General features: G+C 48.5%; 1 protein-coding gene across 1 annotated transcript; it reads left to right on the top strand.

Annotated features, from left to right (window-relative positions):
* Positions 1-1,577: 1,577 nt before the first annotated feature.
* LOC141193541 (dynein axonemal heavy chain 12-like) lies at positions 1,578-12,852 on the top strand. The gene is made up of 4 exons (XM_073662141.1): positions 1,578-1,767; positions 4,393-4,512; positions 12,451-12,560; positions 12,660-12,852. The coding sequence occupies exons 1-4, from the start codon at positions 1,654-1,656 to the stop codon at positions 12,850-12,852; spliced, it is 537 nt and encodes a 178-aa protein (XP_073518242.1). The 5' UTR covers positions 1,578-1,653.
* Positions 12,853-13,318: the final 466 nt, after the last annotated feature.

Raw genomic sequence — 13,318 nt, forward strand, 5'->3', positions numbered from 1 at the left:
CTATGAAAATTGTACATTCACACTGAAAGCATCAAAACTATGAATTAACACATGTGGAATTATATACTTAACAAAAACGTGTGAAATAACAGAAAATATGTCTTATATTCTAGGTTCTTCAAAGTAGCTACCTTTTGCTTTGATGACTGCTTTGCACACTCTTGGCGTTCTCTTGATGAGCTTCAAGAGGTAGTCACCGGAAATGGTTTTCACTTCACAGGTGTGCCCTGTCAGGTTTAATAAGTGGGATTTCTTGCCTTATAAATGGTGTTGGGACCATCAGTTGCGTTGTGCAGAAGTATGGTGGATACACAGCTGATAGTCCTATTGAATAGACTGTTAGAATTTGTATTATGGCAAGAAATAAGCAGCTAAGTAAAGAAAAACGAGTGGCCATCATTACTTTAAGAAATGAAGGTCAGTCAGTGCGAAAAATTGGGAAAACTTTGAAAGTGTCCCCAAGTGCAGTTGCAAAAACCATCAAGCGCTACTAAGAAACTGGCTCACATGAGGACAGCCCCAAGAAAGGAAGACCAAGAGTCACCTCTGCTTCTGAGGATAAGTTTATCCGAGTCACCAGCCTCAGAAATCGCAGGTTAACAGCAGCTCAGATTAGAGACCAGGTCAATGCCACACAGAGTTCTAGCAGCAGACACATCTCTACAACAACTGTTAAGAGGAGACTTTGTGCAGCAGGCCTTCATGGTAAAATAGCTGCTAGGAAACAAGCAGAAGAGAGTTGTTTGGGCTAAAGAACACAAGGAATGGACATTAGACCAGTGGAAAATTGTGCTTTGGTCTGATGAGTCCAAATTTGAGATCTTTGGTTCCAGCCACCGTGTCTTTGTGCGACGCAGAAAAAGTGAACGGATGGACTCTACATGCCTGGTTCCCACCGTGAAGCATGGAGGAGGAGGTGTGATGGTGTGGGGGTGCTTTGCTGGTGACACTGTTTGGGATTTATTCAAAATTGAAGGCATAATGAACCAGCATGGCTACCACAGCATCTTGCAGCAGCATGCTATTTATTTTTCAACGGGACAATGACCCCAAACACACCTCCAGGCTGTGTAAGGGCTATTTGACCAAGAGGGAGAGTGATGGGGGGCTACGCCAGATGACCTGCACTGCAGTCACCAGACCTGAACCCAATAGAGATGGTTTGGGTTGAGCTGAACCGCAGAGTGAAGGCAAAAGGGCCAACAAGTGCTAAGCATCTCTGGGAACTCCTTCAAGATTGTTGGAAGACCATTTCCGGTGACTACCTCTTGAAGCTCATCAAGAGAATGCCAAGAGTGTGCAAAGCAGTCATCAAAGCAAAAGGTGGCTACTTTGAAGAACCTAGAATATAAGACATATTTTCAGTTGTTTCACACTTTTTTGTTAAGTATATAATTCCACATGTGTTAATTAATAATTTGATGCCTTCAGTGTGAATGTACAATTTTCATAGTCATGTAAATGCAGAAAATCTTTAAATGAGGTGTGTCCAAACTTTTGGTCTGTACTGTATATACTTTTTTTTAGTTTTTCAAAGGGCTGGCATCATCGGGAACATGGGTGTGTTTTGATGAGTTTAACCATATTGAGCTGGAGGTGTTGTCCGTGGTGGCCCAACAGATTCTCCGCATCCAGAGAGCCATCCAGACGAAGATGGACATGTTCAACTTCGAAGGAACAGAGCTGAAGCTTAACCCAAATTGCTTCTTAGCCATTACCATGAATCCTGGCTACGCGGGACGTTCTGAGCTGCCGGATAACCTCAAGGTAAAGAGTCCCAGTGCCTTGCATCGGGTCCTTCCACAACATTTCTATAGGATTAAGCTCAGGACTATGACTCGGCCATTCCAAAGCTTTATGTTTATTCAACCATTCTTTTGTAGAGCGACTTGTGTCTTTGGGCCATTGTCTTGCTGCATGACCCACGTTTTCTTGAGATTCATTACATGAACTGATATCCTGATATTTTCCTTTAGCATTTGCTGATAGATTTTAGAATTCATTGTTCCATCAATGATGGCAGCCGTCCTTGGCCAAGTGCAGCAAAACAGGCCCAAAGCAGGTTACGATTACCATCTTTGTGTTTCATAGATGATAGGAGGTTCTTATGCTGTAATGCAGTATTTTCTTTCTGCAAACATATAGCTTCTCACTTAAAATCTCTATCTTGGCCTCATCCTTCCACAAAGCATTATTCCAGTTAGCTATTGATGTGCCCAGGTGAGTTTTAGCAGTGACATTTTAAATCGCATTGCCTTTCTCCTTGCAATCCTGCCATGCTCGCCATTGTTGTTCATTGTCTTTCTGATGGTGGACTCATGAACAATTACATTAGCTAATGTGAGGAGAGGCCTTTAGTTGCTTAGCGGTTACCTTGAGTTACTTTGTGACCTCACAGACTGATGTAGCTTTAAGTCAAATTTATGCAGTAATACAGAAATTTTTGAGGGGTTCACAAACTTTCAAGTAAATGCTAGGTTTACAAAAGAAACATAAGATTTCATCAAAGGGATTATTCTCCCCCAAACCTATATGAGATTGCACATTTCCTATGTATAATCACCACACCTGATGCCCTCATTTCTGCAAGCTCCTTAATATTGATGTCCCATTCTCCTATTTTCCAAAATGGACACAGTAGAGGTGTGGAGAGAGATTTGGAAAGTGTTAAAGGAGTATTCCCATCTCCAAGATTCTATCCCAATATGTAATAGGTGTAATAATAATATTAATAGCAAATACCTCCAATTGGAAATGTAGTATAGTTCTTCTGATTAGCTATGTCGCTTACCCCATGTGCAGGACATAGCAGTAGCTTAGGTATCCATGGTTACGACCACTAGCAAGTAACTAACTGTTACTATGAGTGGTCGTAACCATGGAAACCTAAGCTACTGCAATGTCCTGCACATGGGGGTAAGCAACATAGCTAATCAGAAGAACTATACTACATTTCTAATTGGAGATATTTGCAAACATTATTATTATTACCCCTATTACATATTGGGACTGGATCTTGGAGATGGGAATACCCCTTTAACCACACTTTGACTGACTTTCCTCTGATGTGGAATAGACACATCACTTTTAGGTCTGAGGTGGAGGATAGTGTAAATGGACAGAATGGGTTCCCCGGCTCTCTGCCTAGTTTACAGTAATTTAGTTTAATTTGTTGACTGACCCATCTGGTTTGCGCATTTCTGGTTCTTTTCCGGACTGTAGCAATGATGGTCCCCAACTATGCTCTGATTGCGGAGATCGGCCTTTATTCTTACGCTTTTCTGCACGCTAAACCTCTCTCGGTGAAGATGGTAATGACTTCCCGGCTGTGCTCGGAGCCGCTCTCGTCCCAGTTCCATTATGATTATGGGATGCGTGCAGTAAAGGCTGTGCTGACCGCTGCTGGCAATCTGAAGCTGAAATTCCCCCATGAAAATGAAGAGATTCTTGTAAGTTCTGAACTGTTGGTCGCTTTACATCTCGTATAGGACAGCATTACCATCTTACCGAGAAGCATTTGGATCACAAAAATTACAGCTGTCTGATTTTATAATAGCAGACAGAGACTTGCAAATAATGTCTGCACATTACTGTTCCTGGCTTGTTAGATCTCATCTGTGCAAAAGTGTCAAAACTATAGTTGTTAAACACGTAGCTTGTTCATCTTATGGGACAGTTTGATTTTTAACTTAAACGCATGTATTTTAGGCTAAAAATCATCTTAACAATTGTTTTTTATTAAAAATTTTGCATCGCTTGGCTTTCACCGGCTTTTTGATTCCCTGCACATTCAATTTTGATAAGGTCTGTGGTCATAAATAAACTGAGAGGAGCTCAGAAAAAGACAGATAAAACATTTACAAACTCCCCGTCAGCCAGCAAAAACGAGTTCACTGACAGTATCTCACTTAACTCATTCTGCAGCCGGCAATTAACAGTGCAACACAGAGGCCACATCTATTCCCTATGGAGAAACAATTCTGCAGCATAATTTACTGCAACTCAGCAGCGTTCCGTTCCTCTTTTATCATTCCTGGAAATGTAGGAATTAATTGAAATCTGGCAATAACAAGTACCCTACACAGTCTGACAATGTCACCACTGTTTGGGCACAGTCAGATTGTATAGGGTTGTCCCCTATATAGATTATATATACATTATATGTCATTTACACATACATTTCCAGGAGGTATAACAGAGGGACGATACAATGTAGAGTTTTAGGAAAAGAGGTTTCATACTTATTTTTTGGAGAATACTATTCTTTACTAATACAGACATACCACAAGAGCTGACTGCTCCTTTGTAATGGGGTTCTTCACTTTTAATATTGTTTCATGTCATATTGTATATGAATTATTTTATCATTTAATCCTTTTTCATTCTATTTAGCTCTTGCCGTCAATTAAGGATGTAAACGAACCCAAATTTTTGTCTCATGATATTCCTCTGTTCAATGGGATTACCAGTGACCTGTTCCCTGGCATTCAACTTCCGGAAGCCGACTATAAGGTATTAAAATATAATAGTGTCTTAAAGGGGTTTTCCAAGACTTAAAGAGGACTTGTCCCTCGCCATAAATATGTAAATGCCGCTGTTCTCCTGACTCCGGCATTGTTTTTCTTTTCTTCCTGCTCCTCTCCGTTCCTGACATCTGTCACTCTCCTCTAGCCCTTTAAGCCAACTGGGCAAGGCCTTCCTGAAGACTCCCACAGAGAGGACTTGATGACCACGCCCACTTGGCTATTAAAAATTATGAACTAGATTTCTATAAAGAGGCTATATCTCAGGAATGGAGAGGTGCAGGAGCAAAAGAAAAACCGCACCGGATTCAGGAGAACAGCGGCATTTACACCAGGTAATAAAATTGCATATTAATGGCAAGTGATAGCTCCTATATAGCTGGCCAGCTATCATTTGGATGATAGTTATCTTTCAGCAGCAGAAGGGAAGGAAGGGAGACACAGATCCATTACTAGTGGGTTGGCGGAGCCCCACAGGGATAGATCACCTCAGATTTATAAAAAGTGACGGCCGGCCCCTCCAACTTAAGCTCCTCCTACTCCCATGTTCTCCAGTCTGAAATTTGAGGTCGCAGAGGATAGTCGCTGCCTTTGCAGCTCCTCAGAAGATTTTTTATTTTTACCAAAGGAGACCTGGACCCCCCGTGGTCTAGAGGTCTCAGGGGGTCTCGGCGCTGCCGGGACCCCTGCCCTCCCCTGGCAGACCTGCGTACCCCTTAAGGAGGTCCCCGCAGTAACCTGCCGGCCCCGGGGTACATAGGGCGCTTCCTGGCAGAGACGCACACCGCCTGTGGGGTCACAGCACCACACATCCCTGGGGGTCCCTGTGGCGCACAGCGGGGTAAGTGCTCTGTGTATGAGTGCGGCCGCCGCCGTTATTTCATGTGGTGATTTTCTGCTTTTCTGTATTTGCAGACGGTGTATGAGGATCACCGCTGCATTCTCTGACCCTGGGGGCTGGGGAGCAGGGACGGAGGAGCACGGCTCCGTTGGAACGGGGGGCGTGGCTTTATTATCTTGGCTTCCTGCCGTCACTTTTAGGCAGGAAGCCTTCAGGAGAGCGCGCGCTTTCTCTCTGAGCGCGGGCTCTGTGAGTGAGCTCGGGGGGCCGGGCTTCGCGTCGTTCGGCTTCCTGTCATTGTAGTTCTGACAGGAAGCTCCTGGCTTAGCGCGCGCTGAGCTCTCCGCCCCTCTCCCTCCTTCCGGCTTCCCTCCACGTGCACCTCCGGCTCTCTGCTCCCCGTTCACCGCCCTCACAGCTCAGAAGGAGCAGTCACCGCGGCACTGGTGAGTCGTTTCTGCCTGTAGGCAGAGGCTCCCTTTTTGTTCTTTCCATTGCAGAGCACCTTGGCTGACCTGCTAAGGCAGGCAAGGTGCTATTTGCCGCTACCGCTTTTCTGGACACTCTCACTTCTCTGACCTCTTAAGGCAGTGAGGTATTTAGCGTGTCAGCAGCATTAACCCCTTCTGAAGGCGTCTGCTCAACAGGGCTGTTAACTCTTTCTGGGGGTGCACACTTCTGTTTCAGAGGGCGCTTCTCCCCAGTTTGTTAGGTTAACTTTTGCTCTGCAGGGCTGGGGTAACTCTCTCTAGAGGAGAGTTTTAACCCTTCAGTGCCTTAAAAGTTAAAAAAAAAAAAAAAGGGGGGAATTTTTTTTTTGTGGAAGCAGGCTGTGTTAGCTATTTTCGCACACCCTAGGTTACCATACTCATTCTAACATGCTGGCATCTGATGTGGGAGGCATGACGGATCAGGGACCAGGGGGCGCGGACCTCTCTCCCGATCCGTTTCAGGATCGGTCTCGCATTTCTGATACACCCAGGTCTTCGACGGCGTCAAGTTCGACCCTTAGTGATGTTAAAGTGGAGGCTCTCACCCGCTCCATTGACAGTCTTTCTAACCTCCTGGGTCATTGGGTGTCAGCTAAGTCGCAACCGACACCACGAGGCAAGAAGCGCCAGAGGGTGGCGCTGTCTCCTCCGTGCGGTGCATCGGAGGCTCCAGATTCACCAACAAGCTCGGTTGGTGAAATCTCCGATTCTGAGGATGAGGATCGGCAGAGTCGTCCTGCTTCGCTTTCGGGCCGCGTGGATGCTCTTATTGGAGCCATGCGGGAAGCGTTACAGCTGTCTGAAGAGCTGACAAAGCCTGGCAAGTCGGCCCGGCTGTATCAGGAGTCGCGTCGGGCTCGTTCAACATTACCGGCGCATGATGAACTTAACGAGGCAGTGGAGAAAGAACGCCGGTGTCCGGATAAATGCTTCCAGGGGATGCGTTTTTTTTATGCCTTGTATCCCTGCGCCACGGAGACGATCGCTAATTGGGTTCCCTCCCCTGAAGTGGACCTTCCTCTGTCTCAGCTTAGCAAATCTTCCTTGCTTCCTGTTAAAGGGAAGGCCAGTCTTCAGGAGCCTCTGGACAGAAGAACGGAGTTAGCGGCGAAGTCCATCTACGAGGCCGCGGGTCATGGATTCCGTGTAGTCTTGGGGGCCATGTGGGCCGGTGAGGCTTCTCTGCGGTGGTTGGACCAGCTGCGGACGGCATGGCAGGATGGAACTCCGCTGTCGGAAGTGGAAAGGCTTTTCCAGCTGTTGGAAGAGGCGACACATTATGGCAGGGACGCAGTACTGGATACTACTTCCATTCTGTCCAGGTCTCAATCTTCGGCCGTCACAGTCAGGAGAGCACTGTGGCATAAACAGTGGACTGGAGACGCAGTATCCAAACAAGGTTTGCTTAGTCTAGCGTACAAAGGCGGTCATCTTTTTGGTTCGGACCTCACGGAGCTGATTGCTAAGGCCAAGGCTAAGGATGCTGCCTTGCCTCAGCGGAAGGCGGCGGCTTCCACGTCTGGCAGGTCAAGTGCCAGTGGTGGTCGTCGGTCCTTTCGGACCAGGGGGCGGTTCGGTCAGCCTTCTTGGGGATCGGGTCGTCCCTCGGCTTCCGGTAAGAAGTCCACCCAGAAATCCCGTATTTCCTGGAAGCAACATTTCCGTCAGGACAAACGGGAGGTTGACAAGAAGCCCGCTAAGGCGGACTGACGCCAGGATTCCGCTCGAGGGCTCTCGGGTGGTAGGTCGTCTGCTACAATTCGGGTCGATTTGGGCGTCCCACATTTCGGACGCCTGGGTGACGCGAGTTATGTTGGCAGGCTATTTCATAGAGTTTCACTCTCGTCCCCCGGACAGGTTTCGTCAGTCACGCACCCCGTCCGAGCCCAAGCTGGCTGCAGCACTGCTGCGGGAGGTAGACACTCTTCTGCAGCAGGGTGTGGTGGTCCCGGTTCCGCCAGAGGACCGGGGAAAGGGGTTTTACTCCAACCTTTTTGTGGTCACCAAAAAGGAGGACAAGTTTCGCCCCATTCTGGATCTCAAAGATTTGAATCTGCATGTCCGGACCCGGAAATTCCGCATGGAGTCTCTCCGCTCTGTCGTAGCGGCCCTGTCGCAGTACGATTTCTTGGTGTCGATCGACATCCGCGACACCTATTTGCATGTCCCTATCGGCAGAGCTCACCAGCGTTTCCTGCGTTTCGCCATAGGTCAGGCCCATTACCAGTTTGTGGCCCTACCATTCGGGTTGGCCTCGGCACCCAGGGTTTTTACAAAGATTCTGGCGCCACTCATGGCGCTTCTTCGAAAACAAGGAGTTATGATTCTACCCAACCTGGACGACCTGTTGATTGTGTCGCCCACAGCGGAGGAGGCGATGACTGCTCGCGATCTCTCCCTCCAGCACCTGGAGGACTTCGGGTGGCTGGTCAATTGGAAGAAGTCGTCATTAAAACCGACGCAGTCAATCCTGTTCTTGGGGATGCATTTCGACACAGTACGGGCAGTGGTGTCCCTGCCTCCGGACAAACAAACGAACCTTCGTCGCCATGTCCAGGCTATGAGGTCGGCGATGGCAATGTCCCTTCGGGAATGCATGCGCCTTCTGGGTCTGATGGTGGCGACAATGGAAGCCGTACCGTTTGCACAATTTCATTCCCGGGATCTCCAAAATCTTATTCTGACCAGTTGGGATCGATCGCCGACTTCACTGGATCGCTCGGTCTTTATCTCCCGCAGGGTGCGAGAGTCTCTTGGATGGTGGTTACGTCCGGAAACTCTATCCCTGGGGAAATCCTTTCTTCTCCCAAGGTGGTCGGTGATTTCCACCGATGCCAGCCTGACTGGCTGGGGGGGGGTTTGGAACGACCTCTGGGTTCAGGGGGTCTGGTCGTCAGAGGAGTCGTCTCTACCGATCAACATGAGTTGAGAGCAATTTTTCTCTGCCTCCGACATTGGACGGTCCTTTTGAGCGGTCTGCCGGTCCGGATTCAGTCGGACAATGCGACGGCTGTCGCGTATATCAACCATCAGGGCGGGACGAGGAGTTCCAGACTCATGATGGAGGTCTCTCGGATCCTGGTTTGGGCCGAGTCCAGGGTTCCAGCCATCTCCGCGATTCATATCCCAGGTGTGCTGAATATCTCGGCGGACTTCCTCAGTCGCAAGCAGGTGGATCCCGGAGAATGGAGTCTTCATCCGGAAGTGTTTGCACTGCTGTGCTCCCGGTGGGGGACTCCTCAGGTGGATTTGATGGCATCCAGGCTGAACGCCAGGGTTCCGACATTCATGTCCAGGTACAGGGACCCGGAGGCTGTGGCGGTAGATGCTCTAGTGGCCCCGTGGGACCAGTTCGAGCTGATCTATGTGTTTCCGCCAGTATCCTTACTTCCTTTGGTGATTTGGCGGATCAAACTGGAAAGAGTATCAGCAATTTTGGTAGCGCCGGATTGGCCACGGAGGACGTGGTGTTCGACGCTGGTGTCTCTTCTGGCGGCGCCTCCGTTTCCACTGCCTCTTCGCCCGGACCTGTTAATCCAAGAGCCCATTCGTCATCCGGACCTGAAGTCACTTTGTTTGACGGCGTGGCACTTGAGACCGAGATCTTGAACCGTCGTGGTTTTTCGTCCGAGGTTATTTCTGCCAGAGGTCCAGCCACGACTAGGATTTATCACAGAACTTGGGAGTCTTTTTATTCTTGGTGTTCTGGATCGTCAAGGAACCCGAGGGTTTTTTCCATCCCCAACTTCTTGGCTTTTCTGCAATATGGTTTGGCCAAGGGTCTAGCAGTTGGTACCTTACGAGGTCAGGTATCTGCACTATCCGCGCTTTTTCGAAGGGCTATTGCTTCACGTAGGGACGTGCGTTCTTTTTTTCATGGGGTTGCTCGTCAGTTTCCGCCTCGGGAGGCGGTTGTGGCTCCTTGGCGGCTTAATCTATTCCTGGAAGCTCTTCAGCATGAGCCTTTTGAGCGTATGGATTCAGCTACGCTTTACTTGCTTTCTTGGAAGGTGGCCTTCCTGGTAGCGGTCACCTCTTTGAGAAGGGTTTCGGAGTTGGCGGCACTGTCTTGCTCGCCACCTTTTCTGGAATTTCTTCCGGATCGTGTGGTGCTTCGTACCCGTGGAGATTTTTTACCTAAAGTGGTGTCGCATTTCCACGTCAATCAGGACATCGTGTTACCTTCTCTCTGTCTGAAGCCGAAGAGTCCAAAGGAGTGGGCCTTGCACTCGTTGGATTTGGTGCGGGCATTGAAGTTCTATCTTACAATCATGCAAGGTTTTCGGAAATTGGACTCTCTTTTTGTGATTCCTGCTGGTCGTCGACGTGGTCAGCGTGCTTCCAAGGACACTATAGCTCGGTGGATACGTTCGGCTATCCTGGAAGCGTACCGGCTCAAGGGCGAGCCTTGTCCGGTTAAAGTTCGAGCTCATTCCACGAGGGCTGTTGGTTCGTCATGGGCTTTTCGTCAGGGGACCTCGGCAGCGCAGCTCTGCCGGGCGGCTACCTGGCGCTCCGTTCACACCTTTACTAAATTTTATAAAGTGGACGTGAGTGCTTCCGCCGATGCGGCCTTGGGACGCAGGGTCCTGCAGGCGGCGGTGGTTTAAGTTACCTCTTTATTTTATTTTATTTTTTATTCGGCGCTGGTTGCGCACTTACCTAAGTTGTTGGTGTGTTGGAGATTCTGCCACTATTTCCCACCCTAGAATTTTGGACTGCTTTGGGACGTCCCACTAGTAATGGATCTGTGTCTCCCTTCCTTCCCTTCTGCTGCTGAAAGACGGATTTTGGTAAGAACTTACCTGTAAAATCCTTTTCAGCGAAGGAAGGAAGGGAGACACAGCACCCTCCCATGGCAGAAGTATTTTTTTGTTTCTAGATGCGGCGCGACCCTTTCCTGATGGCGGTCATCTGGTCTGGGGTTGGCGCACTAGGGCTCTTTTCCAGCATCGCCAGCTCATCGCAGTTGTCAGGTCCAGTGAGTTGTACCTAGGACTGTGTGTTTTTTTGCTGTTATTTGCATAACCTGTTTTCTCACATTTCTGAATTTTTCAGAATGGGTTGTACTGTTCTGCTGGTGTTGTCTGCTCTTCCTTAGCTTGTGTACGGACTGGAGAACATGGGAGTAGGAGGAGCTTAAGTTGGAGGGGCCGGTCGTCACTTTTTTATAAATCTGAGGTGAACTATCCCTGTGGGGCTCCGCCAACCCACTAGTAATGGATCTGTGTCTCCCTTCCTTCCTTCCTTCCGTCTTTCCCGGCTCCCCCATATTCAGGAATGCTCGCTCCTGTTTTCTCTATGACAGAGTCGCTGCCAGAATCTTATGGCAGCTGCTAATTTCACGGTCAGAAAGTAAGGATCGGGTGATTAAATTCCAACCGGCCGATTTTTATGTCCCCCAACATAATCTGTCATGAGGCCCCCATACACAGTAGATGGTAGACCAATCCCATTGAAATCACCCGATCCTGATCCACTGCTTTGGAATTGGGTTACATGACCTTGTCACTCATCGTCCGGTCCCATTAGTGCAACCTGGGCAGCTGCACAGGGGCACCAGCGGTAAGGGGGCTCACTTATACCTCCAATGCAAGATGATCTGATGTAGAAAAAAAATGGTTGAAACATCTGTGAGTGATTTATCGCTAGTTTAGTTGTAGATTATGGAGACATTTTTTTTTAGATGAATGAATCAATTTGCAGGAGACTGATCCAATGGCCAGGTGTCATGGGTGCGTCAGATGTGACAGTCGCCCTGCAGTTGGTTGCAGGAGATCCCTTCGTTTGGCATTACAGACATCTTCTTAGCGGTCTCACTGTAGGACCCAGCGGCTACCTCCCTCCTGCTCTAATTGACAATCAGGCCTGGGTGTTTAAATACTTCCTGGTTGCTACACAGAGGTGCCAGTGATATTCACATGACCCCTTGTGAAGGCTTGGAGCAAGTACAGTTCTTACTTCCTCTCTGGTGCTAAGAGGATGTGTGTGCCATCTCTCTGAAGTCGACTCAAGCTAAGCTACTTCCCCCGTGTCTGTCTCCCCTTGCTGTCTTTAGTTGTCAGTGGGGATCGACTAGTGCTCACCCCCCCCCTTCCCTATCCAGGGCCAAACGCTAAGGAAATACAGGGATAGGTTCCTGTACGGCAATTGGTGAGGAACCAATATAGAGTCGGTAGGGGAGACAGGGTGATTGCAGATCAGCCTAGGAGGTCTCCATTTCCCCCTTTCCCTAGTGTCGGGGCTCCCTTCCCCTCATCCCTTTGTGTCGCACTTTGTCTTTCCTACACTGTGTGTGACATCAGGTCAGTAGTGGGCACTGAATGAGACCCCTGAGAGCCACCTTATTTCTTCCTGCCCCCCGGCTCTTCTTCAGATTAGCCGGCCTGGCATGATGTTATGGTTGCAGCATGATGTACACCAGGCCATATAATCAGAAGAGGAGCCGGGGATGCCGGCAGCTAAGAGGCGGCTCTCAGGGGTCCCGTCCAGCGGCCACAGAATACTGATCTGGGTCCTGAAAATGTATTCTCCCACCTCTAATTGGATCCACTGTAAACAGACTGATGAAATATTTTACCTTCCTTTTGCTCAGGATTTCCTTGAATGCGCACAGGAGAGCTGTGCTGGACACAACATCCAGCCCGAGAAGGTCTTCCTGGAGGACATGATCCAGACGTATGAGATGATGATTGTCAGACACGGGTAAGCTGGAACTACAGAAGTCCATGGGACGGGGGATTTATTCTTCGCGGTTTCCATTTTATACAATGGACCATGCTGCGTTTTGTTTATCCCGTGCAGTTTTATGTTGGTTGGAGAGCCGTTCTCTGGAAAAACGAAGGTCCTCCACGTCCTCGCTGATACGCTGTCTCTTATGAATGAGCGAGGGTGCGAAGAAGAAAAAGTGATTTACCGGACAGTGAACCCTAAAGCCATCACCATGGGGCAGCTGTTCGGGCAGTTTGATCCAGTGTCACATGAGGTTCGTCTATGATTGGAATTATTGTTTATAATACTAATATCTTTGCTGAAAATGGGAAAATCTCCCCTTTTATGGCTTATGGACATGGTAGATGGGGTTCCTTCAGAGACATAGATCCCAGCCATACATTGCCGGACAATCATTTTATTATTGCTTACCCCCTGTTTGCACAAAAATTGGAAACTGTTTTATTTTCCCCATCAGACATGGAAGCAACAAATTGTATTATTTATGCCAGAAATTAGCATAAATTTGCATACTTCCAGCCACATTCTGAATAGACTGTGTCTGGCCTCACTCAATACACTTGCTTTGAGTGAGGTCATGCACTTCTAGTTGGCATGTGACCGCGTATATGCAAATCACTTACTTGCGGTCTCTCCCGGTGCCGCCACGTTCACTTCAATAGGGGCCACGTGTAGTCAATACATGTGCATCATCAATATCATAATCCCAGGCATTCCCTTTAATAATCCGT

This window comes from Phyllobates terribilis, unplaced genomic scaffold (assembly GCF_046119375.1).
Source record: "Phyllobates terribilis strain yellow unplaced genomic scaffold, ASM4611937v1 Scaffold_66__1_contigs__length_7565176, whole genome shotgun sequence".
Lineage (NCBI taxonomy): Eukaryota > Metazoa > Chordata > Amphibia > Anura > Dendrobatidae > Phyllobates > Phyllobates terribilis.